The following is a 22,768-nucleotide window of genomic DNA, read 5'->3' as shown; positions in this document are numbered from 1 at the left end:
AGGGATTAATATTTAGGAAGTCCCATTCATCAATTTTATCCTCTCCAGATTGTGCATTTCTGGCTGTATTTGGCAGTTTCTTTATACCATAGACTAGGCCATCTGTGCTTGATCCCGGTTTGTCTCTTATGAACTTTATGGTTTTGGGCTTTGCTCCCAGGTCTCTGACCTGAAATTGATTTTTGTGTATGGGTCCATTTCTAGGTTCTAATTTTGTTCCATTTGTCTATGTGCCTGTCATTGTACCAGTACCATGTTACTTTGGTTACTACCATTGTGTATTAGGCTTTGAGGTCAGAGAGTGCTATACTTCCCCCTTAATTTTTGTTTTTCAGAAGTACTTTGCTTATTTGGGGTCAATTGTTTTGTATGCATTTGAAAGTTGGATAGTGAATAAGAAGGACAGAAGAATTAATGCCTTTGAATGGTGATCTCATGAATGCCAAAAGAACTAACAAATCTGTCTTGAACGACTTGCAAATAGAATGCTCCTTAAAGGCAAAGATGATAAAATTTTGTCTCACTTACTTTGGGCATATTTTCAGGAAGAACCAGTCCTTGAGAAATATATAATGCTGGGATAGGTAGAGGGTCAATGAAAGAGAGGAAGGCCTACCTTCAAAGACATAGATTGATACAGTTACTGCCCCAGTGGGCTTAAGCAGAACAGACATCATGGTGCAGTGATAGTGCAGGAAACAGCAAGTTTCAGATCTGTTGTTCATTGGGTCACTATGAGTCATAGTTGATCTGATGGTACCTAACAACAACAAATACACACACACACACACAGAGACATACACACACGCTTGTGTGTATATATATGTGTGTGCGTATGTTCAAGCACATCAGAGAAGATGAGGATAGCACAAGATAGGACAGGGTTAAGATCATAGGATTGCAGTGAATTTCACTTGACTTTATGACACCAAACTATACATATAGTGTGCATATAAAGGGGTGTGTGTACATGTGTATATATGTGTGTATGACAGTGTATGCACATGAATGTGCATATGTGTGTATGTTTGTATTTATGTGTATTATGAAAGGGAGTTGGGGATATATTTGGTTAGTGTTCCCTAACTAAACATTTCTCTAACTCCTTTTAGTAAGATTCTGAAAAGGATTGATGCTATTCTAAAACCATCAAAGAAAAGCATGGTTCAAGGAAAATTTGAGTGAAAAATAATGGCAGGTTTTATAAATTAAAATTACATTCACATATTTTACAAATATATAGCCAAGCAATTGCAGGCTAAAAATTGAGACCCATTTCCTCTCAGGTCTGTTTGGTCCTGGGTTTATCAAACATCTGTATCTCTTAATTGGAGAATTTTCCGTGGCAGTCAGGGCCATGGAACAAATAGGATTCAGGAAGTGCAAGCCAATCAACATTACACTCAACAGTCTCAACAAGCAGATGACTACAGGTGGTGTGTAAATAGCACAACCCTCCCTCAAATGAGATAATGCTGGGGCCCAGAATTACCTAGCATGTTTGAACTCCTGTTACACCACCCACCTGTCTATGGAGGCTTGAGTGTTGCTTGATGGTGTAGAAGTTTCAGTGGTGACTCTAAACAAAGACAGACTATCATGACAAGAGTCCAGAATGAAAGCTGTGTAATGGAGTGGACTGGGGGTTGGGAGGAAAGTGTGCAACAATGAATGAGTGGAAATCCAAAGTCTCTGTAAACTTTCATTAAAAGAAAAATTATCAATAAAAAACAATTTTAAAAAAACAGACTATGAAGCATAGAAGAAAGGTATGGCAATTTACTTTCAAAAATCAGTAAATGAAAGCTCTCTGAATCCCAATGGTCTGATCTGCAATTAGTCATGGGAGGCACAGGACTGAACAGCAGTTCATTCCATTGTGTGTGAGTTAGACTACCTGGTTAGAACAAGAGGACCATAATGGTAACTTTATCAATGATGCCTTTGTTGGCTGCCTCCCTTCTTCACTCGCCTACTTCTTCTCATGGGATTATCTCTCAAATAAGCATCTTGAACTCTATCTTTATCTCAGGGACTGTTTCTGGGGGAAATCTTCACTAAAACTCACACAAATGAGATACTAGAGCCTTCTCCAGAACAGAAGACTATACGAAGTCTGTCATGAAATGTAAGCATTACCTCTGTTTGCTCCTCAGGAGAGGACATCTTTTAATCTGCTTTGTTCCAACATATGTTGACTACAGCAGAGTAATTCCAACAACAAGACAGGCTTTTGTAGAGAACATCAGGAATAAATGCCCCCATGATCTTCTTTAGCTTCTGCACATAATGGTTGATATCTTATAAGTTTCTAAGGCCTCTGGAGAAGGCCTGGAAAGGAACTGAGCGTTGAGAGCCATGAGAACTCCTTAGCACAACATGCAAGATGACCCTGGGGACCTCGCAGAGGATAGAATTGATTCTTGAAGGATTGATGGCAATATTTTGACTGAGCATCTCTCCAAGTTAACAGAAGAAAACCACCAAGCTTCCTACTGCAGTAATTATAAGGCCACATTGCACAAGACTCTGATGGGAAGTAATACCAACTAGGGAGGTTGGAGTGGATGCTACAGAGATAGAGGATGGTTTCTAAGATAGTGAAAAAAAGGCTGTATTTCAGTGAAGACTAGAGAGAGCAAAGAAAGCACTGGTGAGATAGTTTCTTTCAAACTCTACAAGTAAAAGGCCATAGTAAGGTTTGTATATCTTCTCCCCATGTGGCTGGGGAAGGGAAGGGGATGGTGAGAGATCCTCAGAGAATGTTTTAAACCAGAAGGGCCTGAAGTAGTTCGAATTGGTAAGTGGAAAGTTTGTATCACTAATGGTAGCTTGAAAGCCAGAATGATTTCAGTTAGAGAGACAGAAAATACTCTCCAAGATAGTACACACTGAGATCTTGACTTTATAATTGGAACTACTATTCATCCTTGAACATGTATCTTTATACTTGATATTTTATTTCTTTCTTCTTCTTTTATTTACTTATTTTATTATTTTTGTGTGTGTACTGTCAAATTGGATCTGACTGGTACAGGAGGAGATTGCCCCTCCTTCTCCAGCAGAGCATCTGGTGGATTCGAACCACGTACCTCTGGGAGTGCAGTGCAGCTTCTTGCCACTAGGCCACCAGAACTCCTGATATTTTATTTCTGTTGCACTAATACTAATAGTTGCAGAAGTTGTTGATTTACCAACATCTTCCCCACCCTCACCCCCAGTTACTTAATTCTGTGATTAATGTAAAAATTTGTCCAGTTGATTTTTTAGGAGGCCTAGTGGCAAGAAGCTATTAGAGATTACCAGCTGCTCTATGGGAGAAGGATGGGAAGTCCCCTGAAAACTGCCTCTGAAAACCTGCCTGAGGGTCAGCTATGGGTTGGTTCTGAATCTACGGTACACAACAACAAAACAAGAACACATATGAATCATGATCAATTTGTTTTTACATGTCCACAGTTCTGCACAGCTGGTTATTGACTTATGTTGCATTGAACTGATAAAAAGCCACAAAGAAATGTAACAAATTATCACTTTATTCATAATTTAAAATAGAAATTATGAGAATGATTAATTTTTGTCAACAGTTAAATTATGCAGTATTCTAAAGATTTATATATATTATTTGACTGTATTATTACATTGTGTGATTGGCTCTATTATTATCCCCATAATACAGACAAAAAAACTGTGGCTAGATTGGTTCAGTAACTTACCTTAGTTGGAAAGCAAATCCTGGATGTGATTTCAAACTCTAGAGCTTGTTGGCTTGTAACGCTTTTCAGGTATACTGGCAAGTGTTTAGCTTCCAGTGCTCTCAAAGCATTTCTGTTATATAAAGTTTGCCATTTTTTGTGGTGTAAATATCCCCACCAAAGGCCATCATGCAATCACTGAACTGGGACTTGGGAAGAGTTGCTCATAATGTTTCTTGGGAGTGTTAGTCACTCTAACCAGCTCCGACACGCCATTATTTCTGGGATCTTGCCACAAGGGAATCAGGTGGTTTCCATTTAAGATATTTACCAGTGAAGATCATTGCAAAACTATGGCTAACCTTAAGAAGAATGGGAAACAAATATGTCTTGAAGAAAGTGCAGCTAGGGTGCTCCTGGGAGGCAAAGATGATAAAGTTTCATCTCATATACTTTGAGCATGTTGCTAGGAAAGGTTTTCCCTTGGAGAAGGCTATCATGCTTGGAAATGTGAGGGGTTGGTGAACGAGAGGAAGACCAGATGACTAGGCACAATGACTGCAGCAATGGCCTTAAGTGTGTTAGAGGTTGTGAGGATGGCACAGGATAGGACAGGGTTTTTAGATCTTTTGTTCAAAGGGTCCCTGTGAGTCATTCTTGACTTAATCACACCTAACAACAAAAACAACTAGTTAAGATTCTTTGAAATCAGAAATCAGCTGTAGCTTGTCCACGCAGAAAGCAGAATTTACCATGAGGACAATGTCTCAGAAGGCCGGCAGGAGGCAGTAGGGTTTGAAATAAAGAACAGGCATGCTGTCTGTCGGGCCTTGATAGGCCTCTTAGCCTGTACGTACTATAGGCTGGCACTCTCTGAGTCTCTGGACACAGGGCAGAACACTGCCACCCCACTGTGCCTGAGCTTAATCGCTGAGCTTCTTAGCACTAGCCAAACGAGGTCTTCTCTGGTTGACACACTTTCATCAAGAGTCAGCCCTGGTCGTCAGCCCTGTCCATTTAGCAGCAATTCCCCACTGTTCAGAATCCCATGGAGACTCTAGGAGAGCACAAGACCTCCATCAATCTGTAAAATTTTATTACACATAACACCTGTTATCCTGCCCTAGGCCTTGCCATTTGGCCCTTGCTGATGTCAACCGGATTCACCCTGCCTTGCCCACTCTGACATTAGAGTGCCCTTTCTGGTCCTTGAAATGTAAAAACTCACTATCACACTGAACTTTTTGCATTTTTTCGGTCTGATATGGGAAAAGCCTTTGTACAAGCCCTTCTGATGGCTAGAAAGCCCCTCTTGAGAATCCTTTTAGAAATAGTCCGTTTCATCCAGTCTGTTTTCTTGCCTATTTTATTTTCCTTCACAGTGCTTACTTAGTATTACCTGAAAACATGTCATATACTTAACTGCTTGACTCAGGATGACAGGAGAATCAATGCCTTTGAGTTGTGGTGCTGGAGAAGAGTCTTGAACATACCATGGACCGCTAAGAGAACAAACAGGTCTGGCTTGGAGAAGGTTAAATCAAGTGTTTCCTTAGAGGCTAGGATTTTGAAACTCTGTCTCATATTCTTTGAGCAGGTGGCCAGGAGGGACTTGAAAGGGTGGAGAGACAGTGCAGGAGTGGAAGACTCTGGATGAAATGGATTGATACAGTAGCTGGTGCTGGAGACAGGGAGACAGGCTCAGGATAGGACAGGCTTCAGAGCTGTTGTACATAGGGTCACTATGAGTCGCAGGCACATAGCAACAGCAATGACAACCACCAGCAACTGTTCGATGAGGCCTCTCCACTTGAAAGTTCATAAGTACAGAGAGGGTGTTTTATTTACATCTCTATTATTAGCATATGGAACAGTGCTTGCATATTTAACTTAAGGTTTATTTACTGAATGGATGACTAAATGAGTGGATAAACTGTGGACTTGAGAACCCTGTTGTTGTTTGGAGTATCTCAGCTGATTCCAGCTCATGGTGACCCCATGTGTTGCATATATTTAAGAATGAACCTTAACCATTGGGCCTAGTTTTCAGCTGTGCTTTAGTTTATTCTGTTATTGAATAAGATGGTATTTTCTCAAGAACAAGAGGTAGTTTAGATTTTTAATAGTTGGCCTTTCTTAGGCTACTCCTTAGTATTCTTTTACTGGCACTTTTCTGACAATAATCTAAATCAGTGAGGTTTTGTGGTAGTAGGGGGAAATGGGCTTCTGTTGTTGGTTCAAGGCAGGAAATAGCTGTGAGGATGAGGTAGGAATGGGCAGTGATTTGCTCTGCTATCCGTAGGGTTGCTATGAGATGGTATGAGGACACCTAAAAGCACACTTCCGTCACAGGTAAAAAAAGAGCGGCAATTAGGGAACACCGTTCTATTTTTAAAGACTCAACACAGGCAGAAAAGTTACAATTTAAACAGGTAGTTGCATGGATGACTCCCACAAAAGTAATCTTTACTTAAGCCCTAGTAACTCAGAATTGTCATTAAAATAGATAGACGAGGGAAAATGGTTCTATGCTTCAAAAAAAACACACAAAAAAATGATGAGAATATATTTCTGTAAGTATACAAAAAAGGAGAGAGACATTTCCCTTTCTCATGAAAAATTCAGAGCAAGAAGAACAACATTGTCTTTGCAAGAGAAGGTATGCTTTTCACCACAGACAAGTAGTTTTTCTTTCTTTTTTTTTTTTAATTTTCATTTGACCACAGACAAGCTTGAGAGGTTTTCAGCTGAAGAAAACTGACAGTGTTGCCTTCAGGCTGAATTCTATAGTTTTTACCAACAACAGCTTTGTTTACTGATGGCCTCTTGCTGCCCCTGAACAAATTCAAGATTAATGGAAAAGTAGGTGTTCTCAGATAATTACAAACAAAATGAGTCCAGCTCTGCCTGTTTTTGTGATGCTTCAGGCTTCAAATTGTTATGTTCAAAGAGTTACCTCAGAAGTTGGCTGTTTTAAAGACAGATGTGGATTTATTGTGGTAAAATACTAATCTCATCATACCATTAAAGTCTTAGTTCAAATTGGTTTCACCTTAGAGCTTACCCACCCTCCCCTTTCCCCACTCAGAAGCCAGACCCTCAAACAGATGGACAGACACAGTGCATGCGAAAATGGGCTTAAACTCAGCAGAGATTGTCAGGATGTTGCACGATCAGGCCTTTTCTGTGAGTCAGAGTGGATTCATGGCACCTAAGTAACAACAAACAACAGGTACTTGTGACGTCCAGTCTGCACTGAGAACAACTGCCTTCAAGCCCTTGTCATGATGTGATGGCGTGCAACTGAATTCTGTTCTGCTTAAGGTTGGAGGGTGGGGATGCAGACCTGGTCTAGTCCTAGGTCAATTTTGAAGAAAGTTAAGTTTGTCTTTACTTTCTTTTTAAATTTATTTTAATGAACATTTAAAAAGATTTTGGATTTCCATTCATTCCCTGTTGCACTTTTCTCCCTGCCAACCCTCCCACCCCCAGTTCGCTCTTCTCTTTGAAAAGTAAAAGAAAAATTCCTTCATTTGTATACAATCCCCCCACATACCTTCCCCCCTCCACTGCCCTGAGTATACTCTGCAACCTTCTCATTCATATTTCTGTACCATTTTTTCCTCCTCACTTCTGGAGACTTCTTCCAGATGAAGTGCTTCTGAGAGCTTTAATTCTGCCCTGTGCCCAACAGATGAAACTATCAAACTCCAAGACAATTCTTCTTTGCTAAAAAGTAGTCCCACAAGACACACATATTCCCAAATCACACGCAATAAAAAAAGAAATGTGGAATGTCACTTATTGCAGCTGAGGTGGATGTAGAATTAGGGAGTGGAGGGATGACTATTTCTAAAGGCAATTCTTCTGGGTGACCCTGACTCTGGCAGTTACTTATCAGCTCTATTTGTCACTGTAAATGAGGGTGACATTAAGACTGACCCGAAGTGTCTGAGTGAGGATTGAAAGTGTATAGCATCTGAAGAGTGCTTGGTACACAATGCACATTAGCAATTATTACTCTTATTACTCCTTTCAAATGTCTAAATCTCTAATTGGCTGGGGGAAGGTTCTATGTGGAACTGGCAAAAAAAGGTCACATGTTGCATAATGTCCCTTTAGACATGTCCAACTGCCTATGATCCCAACCCTGATTCATTCACGCACTTAACTCACTCATTGTCAAGTTTGAATTGATTTATAGCTGACCTTCCAGAAGATTTCTGGATGGTTTAAATCTCAAATTAGGGGATTGTCTGTCTTCCCTGGATTTGAACCACCAGAGAGGGGCTGCCTTTGTGTTAGCAGCACAACTCTTGATGGACTATGGTAGCAGAGTTCCCTCTGATAAAGCCCATTTGTTAAAAAAAAAAATTCAAGGTGCATACAATGGTTCCAAAAGACACTAGAAGATGATTATTATAATTACTGCATTATTATGTTAAAGATGTTTTAATATATCTGGAAGTGTTTCTTTAATATTTTTTAAGTACTGAAAAGTAGATTATATACTAAGGGAGCTCTGGTGGTTCAGGGGTAAGAAGTTGTGCTGCAACACCAAAGGCACACAGTTCATATCCACCAGCTGCTCTGTGGGAGAAGGATGGACAATCTCCTCCTGGGCAGTGTATTGCCTTTGAAAACCCTCTGGAAGATCAGCTGTGAGTGGTTCCAACTTGATGGCACACAAGAAGAAGGTATATATTTGACTAACTAATAGGTTTTAGATCAAATTCAATTTAAAGACAAATTTAAGAATGGAGGTGGTTCATAATCTGGGACTGTTTATAGTATAATGTTTGCTCATTGGAAAAATCACATAACATTCTACTTCACAGAACATATAATAAATATTAACTGATGTGTGAGTAAAAAACAGAGCAAACTTATGATTAATTTTCTTTTAAAGTTAACATACCCAGTGGAATAAAAAAAATATTTTGAGTCCTGGCATCCTCATTTGCATATGTGTCTTGCTACTGTATCCCAAGGCAATGCTTAATTTATGTCATTCATTTAGATGTATAAATTACAAGAGCTTTAAAAAAAATTGCCTTTCTTCACTGTATAATCAAGCTTGTTTATCTAAGATTCTTAGGAAATGATGGAAATGAAGATGAACAAGTACATAGCTGGAAAGAAGTGCTTCTCTAATTGACTAGTTAATTCAACACGTAAATGAATGAATTCAACCAACATTTACTGATAAATTCTGACCTAGATGTTATGCTGGGAAACAGGGACACCACCAGGAGGAAATATGGTCTGTGCTTTCATGTAGCTCACAGTCCATGTATCTAATAGAAGAAGGCTGCCATCCAGTCTACAGTCACCGAGCAGAGCCCTGAGGGGATCATGCTTTGCCCCTCGAGGGCTTCACACAACATCAACATTGGGTGTTGTTTGTCCATGTTGTTTGAAACCCTCCCAATTAACCATGAAGCATGAAGACACTGTCAGTAGGTTGGACCTATATTCTTCCCCTCCGGAGCTTACTTTATCAAGAAGTCTAGCTGATCAAACAATTTATTTATTCTTTTGTTGGAAATGTGTTTGTTATTGTTGTTGTATGACTCATCAATGCAATTCTCATTTTATGTGACAGTGGAATACCCCAAATATTCTCTAGGTTCTATACTCTAGGTGGCTCTGGTGGCCTAGTCACAAGAAGCTTCACTGCAATCCCAAAGGCATGAGGTTCAAAGCTACCAGCTGCTCCATGGGAGAAGGATAAGCATCTCCTCCCGTGCGATTAACTGTCTCTGAAAACCCACCAGAGGATTAGCTATGGGTTGGTTCTGACTCAAAGGCACACAACAACAACGTACTCTATCGTTTAGAGTTAGAAAAGGTATGCATCAGGTTTGCCTCCTTAACCATAGCTTTCAATTTATATGTTGGGCAAATAATTTGAGAAGGTGAAGAAGACTGTGACATCAACATTGGAAGGAGACTCAACAACCTGCAGGATGCAGATGACACAACTTTACTTGCTGAAAACAAAGAACATCTGAAGTATTAACCAATGAAGGTCAAAGAATTTAGACTTCAGTGTGGATTATACTTCAAGGTAAATAAAATCTTCATAACCAGACCAATAAGCAGCATCGTGATAAATGGAGAAATGACAAATTGTCAAGAATTTAATTTTACTTGAATCCACAGTTAACACACATGGTAGCAATAGTCAAGAAAAGATACATTAAAAAAATAAAAAAAAAGGAAAAGATACATTGAGTTCAGCAAATTTGCTGTCAAAGACCTCTTTGAAGTGCTAAAAAGCAGGAATGTCAGCTTATGGGCGAAAGTGTGTCTAATACAAAACACAGTATTTTCAGTTGCATGTGAAAGTTGAACAATGAATAGGTAAGATGAAAGAATTGATGCCTTTAAATTTTAGTATTGGGGAAGAGTGTTGAATATCCAATGGAGTATAAAAATTCAAAACTGAAAACCTCATTGCCATGCAGTAATTTTTTTAAAAAAAATTATTTTATACTATTTTATTTACAAAGTCTGAATACATTGTTTTTGAGGCCATAAATTGTAAAGGATGAGATTATCTGTCTTTCTCCTGAGTAATTGCTAATGGATTCAAACCAGTCATCTTTAGGTTGACCACATAACCCCTGTAGACCATGCCACCAGAAGTTCCTATGAATTGCCAGAAGAACTAACAGGTCTCTGTTGGGACAGATGCAATCCGAGTGCTCCTCAGAAGTACTGATGATGAGACTTCACCTCATAAGCTTTGGGCATGTTGTCGGGAAGCTCCAGCCTCTTGGAAAAGGTTCTCAAGTTTACAAAGGTGGAGGGTTTAAAAAGGTGGAGGGTCAGAGATGAGGATGGTCCTCAAGGAGATGGTGTGGTTGACACAGTGACTCAACAGTGGACAGGAGTACATTTGAGATTTTGAGGATGGTGTAGGATCATGTAGGGTTTAGATCCATTGTAAGGGTCCTTGCGAGTTGGGGTCAACTTGCAGACACCTAACAAAAGCAACAATTTCTATGGGAGAAGATTGTCAGACTTTTTGTCCTCCAGAGATTCTGGGTAGGTTCAAACTGCCAGCCTTTCAGTTAGCAGTTTATTGCTCAAACATTGTACCACTAGCGCTCTTTGTTTCTTACTTTCTGCAGAAAAAGTAAGTCCTTACTTTTCGGAAAGAGCCAGGAGGAGAATTGCCCAGAGACAATCTCATTATCTTCCACCCTTAGAAAAATGTTTATTCTCTGACATAACAGGCTTTTTATTTTCTTAGTGACTGACTTGAATGTAGTGAGTGCCACATACGTGCGCGCGCACACATGGATGCATTTCCTCTCTTCTTTTCTGGAAATGCCCTAGAGAAGACTTACAGGGATGTTTTGTTCTTTGTAAGAATTACACCAAATTCTTAGACGTTTCTGAACTAAGAAGTATTCTGGCTTAAAAGTATTTTTAGATTGTACTTAGCATAGTCTCCTTTCACATGAGAAACACTTAATAATTGCCTAGCAATCTATTTTTTGGAAATGGAATAACTTTTGGAATAGGCATTTCTAAAATTCTTTTTCCTTTTAAAGAGGTCTAAAATCTACATCATAATTAAAGATGTACTTTGCCTTCACTCGACAGTTTCAATTCACAAAAACCTAGCACACTTGACAGTTTTTAGCTCTTTCATGGCCTCTTTACTAAGGAGACAATAAGCAGCTAAATTGTACAAAAATGGTCCATGTGATATTAGTATCGAATATAGCACAACTGTGAATTTTCATTAGAAAAAAAGGGTAAGTTGTATTGCTATCAAATCTATCAAATCATCTGGTTTTGTGAGATTTAATTTGCTTTTTTGGGGAGTATAGTCTGGTGGTGTAGCAGGATGCTGTGCTGCTAACCTGAGGCTATGCCTCTCTGCTAAATCTACACTCAGCTCCTCAGGATAAAGATGGGCTTACTCCTGCTGTGCTATTTACAGCTTCGGGAAGCTAATGAATGTTCAGTTGGTTCTGACTTGGTGGCAATGAGAGAGAGAGAGAGAAAGAAATTTTGATTTCAAAAAATGTGTGCTGTCAAGTTTCTAAAGATGAACCCTAAAAGATTGTGCACTTGGAATGGTTTCTTTTTCACTGACTCTGAACTTGTCTGTGACTTTTATTCACAATAGAATATTGCAGGAATGAAATAACAGTTCTACAATCAGACTGGCAGCTTCTGGTTCCTTTACTTGCAGCATTTGCTTTTGGAAACCTTGAACTGACATAGAGGAAAATGGACTAGTTTTCTGGAGAGGCCACTTGAAGAGACTCTGTAAAGAGGCTGGAGGCTGCAAAGTGAGAAACAGACCTCACTATGCTAGCACTTCAGGTGAGGCTCCAGATGACTCCAGTCCTGGCTATTGGTTGTCTTCAACCTCATGAAATACTCCAAAAAAGACAAGTAGAAGAACCACCCAGGAACCCACAGAAAAGTGAAAGAGAATGAAGTAACTCTTGTTGAAGCCCCTAAGTTTTGAAGCAGTTCTACAATAATGAGTAGTAGAATACATGAAAACCCTGTAAACCATGTGAATACAAACAATATAATTTCTTTTTTTCTTTTTCCACCTGAGAAAGGGTATTGATTTCCTTAGAATAGTTCATATGCTAACTTGGAAACTTGAGAGGAATTTTTTTTCCCCCACTGTAAGGAGTATGGAGATTAACAAATAGCATTGTCATTCTTGATCAAAAAACTCATCAAAAAGTGGGATTCTCTCTGTCCTGGTCCTCACCAGAGCTCTTGGCTTCTTTTCATCTTTTTCTGAGTCATCTGAGTCGGAACTTGAACCATCCCAGAAGAGCTGGCCTCGGGCCTCTTGCTCATGGAACCATGTTTCCATTTTGCCAATTTTTCGGGGAAAATTGTCATTATTTGCTTGATGTTCTAAAAATTCTGCATTCCATGAATTGCCTACAAAAAGATTAAAAGTTCTTTTATACTTTCCACCTAACAATTTGTTTATGTTTCTAAATATTTAAAGACACGGAATAACTTTCTTAGTGTCCCTCAGAACTATACATATAATTCAAATACTGTTTCTGCAATCAGGAAATTTTTTTGTTGCTATTGTTACTAATTTTAAAGACTTGTAAATCTGCTAGATCACTAGAATAGTATAATGCACACCCATTTACTCCAACTCTTTAGTAACATTTTGGCCAATATTCCTTTTACACACAAACATTTATAAAATAGAAGATAAATAGAAGACCCTCAATGAGGTTAATTGTCATAGCTTCAATAATGGGCTCACACACAGCAACAATTGTAAGGACAGCAAAAGATTGAACAGTATTTCATTCTATTGTTCATAAGGTTACTAGAGCCAGAGCTGACTGACACTTAACAACAACTAACAATGGTGTGTGTGTATGTGTTGTGTACATATACACACAGCAGCTCTTGTGGCCTAGTGGCGAGAAGCTGTGCTGCAATCCCAAAGGCACAAGCCCAAATCCACCAGCTGCTGCATGGGAGAAGGATGGGCGATCTCCTCCCATGCAATTAATTACCTTTGAAAACCAGCTGGAGGGTCACCTATGGGTTGGTGGTGTACTGTCAGTCATAAATATATATTTTTATATTTTTGTGATGGTACATAGGGTTGTTATGAGTTGCAAACGACTTGATGGTACAGAACAGTAGGAACAACATATATGCATGTATATGTATGTGGTACCTTTGATTGCCTGCTAGGTGGAAATCATACTGTCAACCCAAAGGCTCATGGTTCAAATCTACCAGCTACTCTGAGGAAGAAAGATCACCAATCTCCTTCCAAGCAATGGAAAGCCTCTGGAAACTCACTGGAAGGTCAGCTATGAGTAAGTTCTGACTGGTGGCAATAAATTGAGGTGTGGGGGGTTTTTTTTTTGTGTGTGTGTGTACGCATGTATGTGTGCATATATGTAAGTATCGCTGTCATTGAGTTGATTCCAATGGATAGCAACCTTGTAGTACAGAATAGAACTGATAAGTAGGGTTTTTGAGGCTGTTAATATATATGGAAGCAGACTACCTCATCTTTTCCCCACAGAGAACGCCTGGTGGATTCAGACTGCCCAGTGAGCTGAGAGGAAGGCTGTGTTTTTAGCTTACAGAGTCCTGGTGGTACAGTGGTTAAACACTCGGCTGCTAACTGAAAGTTTGGCTATTTGAACCCACTAGCTGCTCCACATGAAAAGGATATAAAAGTCTGCTTTTGTAAAGGTTTACAGCCTTTGAAACTTTATTTAGCAATTCTATCCTAGGATGATAGGCAGTATCATGATAGATGATGAAGAGATTGAGATTGTTAACAGCTTTAGTTTGTTAGGCTCCACAATCAACACTCTTGGTACCAGCAGCCAGGAAATCAAAAGACAAATTGCATTGGGCAAGTCTGCTGTTAGAGGCATTGCCAGAGTACTGAAGAGCAATGCTGCCACTCTGGAGACAGAGGTGCACCTGACCCAGGCAATGGTCTTTGCAATTGTGTTATACGCATCAGAAAGTTGGACAATGACTAGGGAGGATAGAAGGAGAATTGATGCCTTTGAGCTGTGGTACTAGAGAGGGTGACAACAGGCTGCTCCTTGGAGGCAAGGAAAGACCAGTCCTTGAGAGGGTCGTCATGCTTGGGAGGGTGGAGGGACAGCACAGGAGAGGAAGACCCTCAATGAGATGGGTTGATTCAATGACTCGGGTAATGGGAATAGGTGTGTCGGAGACAGTGCGATTGGCACAGGATAGAGCAGGGTTCAGGGTTGTTGTACACAGGGTCGCTATGAGTCACAGATAACTCAATGACACGTAACAAAAACCACCCTGTCCTATAGGGTCACAATGAGGTGGAATTGACTAATTGGCAGAGATTATCTATTTTGTAGTATGTGTCTTTACAAAGTGTTAAGAAGTGTTTTATAAATAATTGCTTATGTCCATAGAAGCAAAGGTGGTGAAACTTTGTCTCATGGGATTTGAACATGTTATCATGAGGGGGCTAATTCTTGGGGAAGGACGTTATGCTTGGAAAAGTAAGCAGGTCGATAAAAGACAAAACAACCCACGATGACATGGATTGACACAATGATTACAACAATGGGCTTAAGCACAAGACAGATTGTGAGGTCAGCATAGGATCAGGCAGGATTTTGTTCTGTTGTACACAGAGTTGGAACTCTCTCTACAGCATCTAACAAACGACTCCATTCTGCTGAGGGGAGGCAAGCGGCAGCAAGAGAAGAAAGCATTTTCTACATCTCACATATTTGAGCATGGAGCTAGGACAGGCTATTCCTTGGAGACTTACAACATGGGACGTGGGAAAGCGAAAGTGAAGGAAGGGAAGACCTCCAACCAGGTAGGTTGACATAGTCACTACAGAGATGGAATTGAGTGTGTCAGAGATTGTGAGAATGGCACTGAACAGGACCGGGTTCAGATCTGTTGTTCATATGGCTGCTATGAGTTGTACTTGACTCAACAGCACCTAACAACAACATCACTTTAACATGTATAATGCTTTGTGATGAGATTTAAACCGCAGAACTGAATGATACACCCTTGTAGACATGACTGATAATCTCTTCTTCCTTTCACAAGTAACAGAGGGCTGCTTATTTTTAAAACAAACGATTAAGAAATTACATTTGAAGACTCTTCTAAAGCTTATTTATTTATTTAATTTATTTATAATACAACTCCACATCTCAGTAGTTCTGGTGAGGCTGTTTGAGAGAATGGGGGAGAGTATACACTTCAATGTCAGAAAGACCTGGCCTTGCATTCTGCCTCTTCCATGTTAGGCAAATTCCCTAATCTCAGTTTCCTCACTCATGAAATGGACCTAATGATAACCCCTACATTCTAGGTTACATAAGAATGAAATTAAATCACATATATAAAGAGTGATGCATAGTTCCTGGCTTTTAGTAAGCATTCAATAAATGTTAAAAGTGAACAATAAAAGCAGCTTTTGACAGCATCAGGTTGTTGTTGTTTGTTGTTATGTGCTGTTGAGTCACTTGTGACTCATAGTGACCCTATGTCCTGTGCCAATCTCATTATCTCTGACACACCTATCCCCATTACCCCAATCACTGAATCAGTCCATCTCACCCAAGTTCTTCCTCTCTTGTGCTGTCCCTACATCCTCCCAAGCATGCCCAAAGTATGTCAGAAGAAGCTTCAGAATCATTATCTCCAAGGAGGTGCCTGGCTTCACACTCTCTAGGACGAACCTGTTTGTTCTCCTAGCCATCCATGGCATATTCAATACTCTTCTCCAGCACCACAGTTCAAAGGTATCAATTCTCTTTCTATCATCCCTACTCATTGTCCAGCTTTCTGACACATAGCAAGTAATTGTAAAGACCACGGCCTGATTCAGGTGCACCTTAGTCTCTAGACTGATATTGTTGCTCTTCAGTACTTTGGAGAGGTCTCTGACAGCAGACTTTTACAGTGCAATTCATCTTTTAATTTCCTGACTGCTGGTACCAAGAATTGATTGTGGAGCCAAGCAAACTAAAGCTGTTAACAATCTCAATCTCTTCATCATCTATATAAAAGCAGCTTTTAACAGCATCAGGTTGGGAGAGGAAAATCACCTCTGCATATGCTAGACTCTCCTCGGATTTTTCAGGCTAGGGCAGCTTCTAATGTCAGTTTGTCCTGCCTTTGATGAGGACTCTATGTCTGACCTTAGGAGATATTTTTTTCTTGGCAATAAATTTCTTGGCACTTTTTAAATTGTGAAGGTTGCTTATCTTCATGGTTATAAAGCACATTTCACTATGGGACTTGGAAGCAGAGACTAAATAAATGTCCTGCATGCTCTTCTAATTATTTAACCTTTTCTTATTCAATTAACTTATTGATTGTGCATCTTGCTCCTCTGAGATGATTTTGCATTTGGGATGTTTGAGACTGTTAGAGACGAGGCTAGCATTTCTGCAGCTCCTTTGGCTGCTCTTCAGCTGGTGTGGCCACTGCTGTAGCCAAATGCCTGCAACACAGTCGTCTGTGTGTGTGAACAAGATCACACTTTAGCATCTGGGAGTTTGCCCTGTGGAAAACCACCCACTCCTCTCAACTCCAATTCACAGCTACTCTATAAACAGCATAGAATTGCTCTGTAGAGTTCCCAAGGCTGTAAATCTTTCCCAAAGCAGCAAGCAGCAAGAAGCTGGTCAGTTTTCCCTCCCTGATTTTTGTTTAGCAGTTGAATACTTTAATCTGCATGCCAGACCTTCTTGGGGATAAATGGGAGCAGGGAGGATGCTAATTGAGCAGTCTGTACTGCAATCCCCGAGGCACGAGGACCGAGCCTGCCAGTTGCTCTGCAGGAGAAGGATAAGCAGTCTCCTCTCATGTGATTGCTGCCTCTGAAACCGCCCTGGAGGGGCAGCTATGGGTCAATTTCAACTCCATCATGGTACACACAATTACAATGACAATAGTGTGGTGTCGAGGTGATGTGATGGATGCAGATGTCCTTTGGAAAACACAGCGTAGTCTTAGTAAATCAGTGAGACTGGAGTGTCGAAGTTAGAAATGAGAATGGTAGGAAATGCAGTTAGAAAGGTAGGCAACTAGGGAGGAAAATGTGCAACAATATATGAATAGAAATCCAAAGTCTCTGTAAACTTTGATTAAAATAAAAAAAAATTTAAAATAAAAAATAAAAAAAGGTAGTCATCAGGCAGATCCCGAAAGGCCAAGGGCAGCATCTTAAAGACTTAAGACTTTGTCTTCAGGCTGATGAAGACTTGCCAAAGGATTTTTTTTAAAGTAAGAGATTGGAGGGTGCCATGGTCAAGTTTGCGCTTACCGAAGATGACTTTGCTCTTGAAAACCCTCTGGAGCAGTTCTACTTTGCACATATAGGATCACTATGAATCAGCATCAACTCCAGGACACAAACAAAGAATCAACTCAAGGGCAACTTAATATAACAGCTCTTCTGTAATAGAGCTTAATGAGAATTACCTGGGACTCATTATCACAGTAGATCCTGATTCAGCAGGTCTAAAGCGGTGCCTTGATCTCTGCATTTCTAACAGCTTCCCAGATAACGCTGTTGCTGGTGGTCTGGGACCACCCTGAGAAGCACTATCGTGGAGGGTTGGTGGAAGGAGTGTAAGACCTGGGACAGGAGCCTCAAGCAACAGCCTTAAGTGTGGCATGATGATGGTCTGATTCAAGACAGTGTCACTGAGGATGAGAGAGAGGACAGATGTCAACACAAAGAGGTGGCAATAGGACCTGGTGATTTACTGACTGCAAGAAGACAGTCCAAGGGCTTCAAGTCTCTGGTTGGTGCATGGAGACTCCACTCACTACACAATGAAGGCAGGAGGAATGACAGTATAGGGGGAGAAATGATGCTAGGATTTACTTTTCGACATTCTGAGGCATATCTGAGTGGGATGACTTCGTAGGTGAAGAGAGGAGTGTCTGCATAAGGCACAAAACTGGCCAAGGATACCAGTTTACCTTGTGACTCCAAGCAACATAATATACAGGCATTCCTCAGGTCTGACTAGTAGACAATTTCTACTTGCCTTTAATGATGTGGATTTGCCTTTGCTTAGGAAGACTGAACTAATGCCCCATGTACTGCCAGCAAGTTGATTCTGCATTGTCATCAAGTTGATTCCAACTCACAAAATCACCACAAGACAGAGTAGAACCACTCCACGGAGTTTTCAAGGCTGGTGAATCAATGTGGAAGGCTGCCACTTCTCTCTCTCGTGGAGCTACTGATTGGAGTTGAACCACCAGTCTTTTGTCTGGAAGTTGTACACTTTAACCACTGCATCACCAGGGCTTGCTGAACCGGCCCTCTACCTTCAATACATCACAACCACCTTCAAACACTGCACATACAGATTTTAAATCACTGAAAAGGTTTTGAGCCTTTTCATGTAATAAAAACTCCTAAGCCCATCGCCATCCCATTGGAAATAATCCTCCACTGCATTCTTGAGACTGTAAATCAGATGGGAGGAGAATGTCCATCTTTTCTCTTGTGGAACAACAGCTGGTAGATTTGAACGATCAGAGAGGTGTGATCTTCAAATGGGCAGCACAGCTATCTGCAGACTGCACATGCCTGATTCAACTTATCTGTAAATTCTTAAAGACGTAGTTGGGAGCCAGTCTCATTAGTAACCTAGGACTGTCTGTATTACCATGTACTTCATTCCCTCTAACGACAAAATGAGGCTATTTTTGTCTGCTCTCTTCCTAGAAATGATACCAGGGTTGCAATAACTTGTGCCAAGCATACTAAATCAGATGAAAACATAGAAATCTTATAACAGAAGCTAAGTTTTGGTCTTTTCCTCCAGGCCATTTAAAATTCTATGACAACATTCACACCAAGTTCCACAAAATAAAATACCAGCAGGAACCTAAGGCTGTTTACTGTCTTTCCACCCCTCCATCTTCACCTCCAACTGGGAGATAATTTTGTAAAGTTTTAAAAGCATTATAAATACGATGTTTTTATTAAAAAAAAAAAAATTAATCGCAAGACTTAACCAGGACTTCGGTTCACTGTTTCATCAGGCAACCAGGTTAAAAGATCATGGTCTTCATTCCTTGGGATGTTTTGAAGAATTTTCTTCGTTTTATGCTGTCTCAGATTTTGTATATTAATTTTTGCCTCCCTGTGAAGACTTTTCTTCAACTCCATTTGGGCCTAAAAACAATCAGTCATAAATGATTAATGTGCTCTCTGAGCTACTTACATCACAGTAAATCTACAGAGCAATCACTTTGCAAGCTGTATTTTGGGGTAGAAACAATAGACATACATGTCCCTGAACAGATGAATACACACATAGAATAGTAAATTATGGTGAAATGGTAAGTGCTCAGCTGTTACCGGAAAGGTCAGTGGTTTGAACCTATCAGCTGTTCCACAGGAGAAAGGTGTGGCAGTCTGTTTCCCTATAGGGTTGCAATGAATCACATTACAAGAATTGCACTGTCAACCCTTTATCCACCTGCGGTTTGAAACCATCAGATGTTCCACAGGAGAAAGATGGCCATCTCCTCTAGTGTTATTTACTTCCTGGAGGGCCCGCTATGAGCTGGTTTCAACTTAAAATGGTACACAACAACAACATAAAGAAGAGTAAAGTTGTGTTGTATGTCACAATGATGAACATTGAAAATGTACTGGGTATGTAACTTAATGAATAAACCACAAAAGGAAAATATATTGTTTCACTTATGTGAAATAAGCAAATCTTTAGAAAACAAGTATTATTAATGATTGTCACAGTGGAAATAAGGGAATATTTTTCCTTAATGGATACTGAGTTTGTGTTAAAAATTAGAATATTTTGGAAAGGGTGGAATGGTGGCACAACCTAACAGGTGTAATAAGAACGGATTATAAACGTGATGCTGAGTTTTTGAGTGTGTATATTTTAAAATAAAAATATTAAATTTTTTTAAAGTGAAAAAGATGACACTTTTGTAAACACAGTTCTCTCTGTGCTAAATGAAGCTGCATCAGGCATTGGCTTATTCAGTAAAGTGAGAAACTTAGACATAGCAGTTACAGGAGACATTGCTGGTAAAGAAGGTTATTATAAGAGACATTTCTTGTAAGATAATTCTATAAGATGGATTATAAAGACGTGCCTAGATATCAAAGTAAAGGACAACACACCTACCTACCTCAAATAAAGCAGGAAAAAAATTTAATTTTCTTCTTGGGACTAGAATATTAAAGAAATGGTATTTTAAAAGGGGAAATCAGTTAATTGTGATAGTATTATATTTAGTGATTCTGTTCTACATTTTAGTCAATTGTGTAGTATATGGGTATTAAAAGACTATAAGTGACCAAGGTACAACAATTGGTTTCTTTTTGCCTAGAACAACAGAGGAAGAAGGAGATCAGGAATAGTAGGGAGAAATGCAATGTTGGCCAATTTTGTCTATAAGTAACTGCCCTCTTTACCACAAAACCAGAAAGAACTCAATGTTTCTCGGCTATTATTACTGAATAATAAGTAAAGAGTCTATAGAAGAATCTTTACCAAAAGTGATAAAAATGCAGAACAGAAATTCAAATTTTCTTAACTCCAGACTTTTATAAATCCACAGAGACTGATGAACTCCTGAGACAATTACCTTGAGATAATCTTTAAACCTTAAGCGAAACATCTGTTTGAAGTCAACCACAAGGTTGCATAGTCTGATGGGTAGAGGGAGGCGAGGGAAAGCAAAGGGAAAGGATCCAGGTAAAAAGACAGAGTAATAGTGGGCAAGGTTCAATGGTGATTAATTTTATAAAACATAATTCATGAGATTGATTATACGAAACACAATGTGAATGAAGAATAGTGTGAAACACAATGTATATAAACTTTGTAAGCAGATCAATTAAAAATAATGCAAAATAAAAAAAATAATTTTGCTTAACTAGCTAAACATTTCTGCCTTGAACTTTGTGTTCTTTTTTTTTAAATTTTTTAAAGTTTTTATTTTATTATTTTTGTGTGCGTGTACCGTCAAATCAGATCTGACTGGTACAGGAGGAGATTGTTGTGTTCTTCTAAGATCTGTCTGTATAGGATCAAACTGACAATTGTAACTATAACAATTAGACAGGAAGCTTAGGGGGTGGTAAATTTCTATTAATCATGAAGGAACAACTCAGAAAACAACTCAGAGTATGATAATGTTTACACAACTTGAAGAATAGAGTCCAGATCTCCAAATTCTACATAAAAACCATTGAATTAATATATGCTCTGCTGAGTATATTCTCAACAGCACAAAAAAGTAAAACAAATTACATATATCTTTATCATCTATCTCTATCTCTATATATCTATATCATCTAGCTCTAGAACGATCTATCATCTATCTATCTATCTATCATCTATCTATCTATCTATCTATCATCTGTTGCCTAGTGGCAAGAAGGTGTGTTGCAATCACGAAAGCATGTGGTTCGAGGCCACCAGCTGCTCTGAGGGAGAAGGATGGGCAATCTCCTCTCATGAGAATAACTGACTCTGTAAACCTGTTATATATATATATTTATATATATATCAGGAGTGGCATCCATTTTCTAAACAATATGCCTCTGGAAATTCAATGAACTTTGAGAAACAATGATAGTTATAGAAAGGCTTCAGATCTTTTGTTTATAGAGTTGCTATGAATTGCACTCAACTCGATGGCAATCAACAAATTATATATATATATAGTCCCCCCCCTCCAAGGATAGTTGAGGCACACATATCCCATTGAGATGAAATATAGAGAGAGAAAAGACTCAACAGAGGTGTGTATAGAAAGGACTTCCTGATTCTTCCTAGATTCAGTAGTTCAGTTTTAGCTTCAATGACTGAATTTAAACAACTAAGTAAAGACAGGTGATATATGCTTACCTATGTTCATATTCTCAGGGAGAGCTGATGGCTTTGTTGTTGTGGTAGTGGTGTTCTATAGACTCAGAACTGACCCATACTTGACCCTCTGACTGGTTTTCAGAGGCAATTAATTGCACAGGAGGAGATTGCCTATCCTTTTCCCAGTAGTAAGGAATTACACTGCCAACACAAAGGTATAAGGTTTGAATCCACAAGCTGCCCCATGGGAGATAGATGGCCAGTCTTCTCCTGTATGATTTACTGCCTCTGGAAACCTTCTATGGGTCAGTTTTGACTCCATGGTACCCATTAACACAACTACATTCTCATGGTCTGGGGCAAAGGTTATGTGGAGTACATTTGATAAATATGACATTCTTCATCTTCTCATATTTACCTCTTGTTTTTTACGGTTCATTTCTAGCATTTGCATCTTATGTAAGTATTGGCGTTTCCCCAAAATATACATTGATTCTTGCATCTTCTTATTCAGTTCCTGCACAAAAGATAAGACACTGGTTATTATGGAATAATTTTTTACCCACTGTTCAAACCATTTGGAAGCAGGAGTGGCATCTACTTGCTAAATAACATGTCTCCGGAAACTCTATGAACTTTGATAAATGTAGATATTTGTAGAGGGGCTTTAGGCCTTTTGTTCTT

General features: G+C 39.4%; 1 protein-coding gene across 1 annotated transcript in view; it reads right to left on the bottom strand.

Annotated features, from left to right (window-relative positions):
- Positions 1-12,393: 12,393 nt before the first annotated feature.
- The window catches only part of LOC102870711 (chromosome unknown open reading frame, human C14orf105), a 34,517-nt gene continuing 24,142 nt past the window's right edge, over positions 12,394-22,768 (bottom strand). Inside the window, exons 4-6 of the mRNA XM_006894326.1 lie at positions 22,503-22,601; positions 19,248-19,407; positions 12,394-12,629 (exon numbers count right to left, since the gene is read on the bottom strand). Of these exons, the coding sequence (XP_006894388.1) occupies positions 12,394-12,629; positions 19,248-19,407; positions 22,503-22,601 (495 nt within the window). The remainder of the gene's footprint in view (positions 12,630-19,247; positions 19,408-22,502; positions 22,602-22,768) is intronic.

The sequence above is a fragment of the Elephantulus edwardii genome, unplaced genomic scaffold, assembly GCF_000299155.1.
Source record: "Elephantulus edwardii isolate Elephantulus edwardi_28Jun2011 unplaced genomic scaffold, EleEdw1.0 scaffold00140, whole genome shotgun sequence".
NCBI classification, from domain to species: Eukaryota; Metazoa; Chordata; class Mammalia; order Macroscelidea; family Macroscelididae; genus Elephantulus; species Elephantulus edwardii.
The sequence above is the reverse complement of the archived record's forward strand: the minus strand, read 5'-3'. Positions and strand labels throughout refer to the sequence as shown.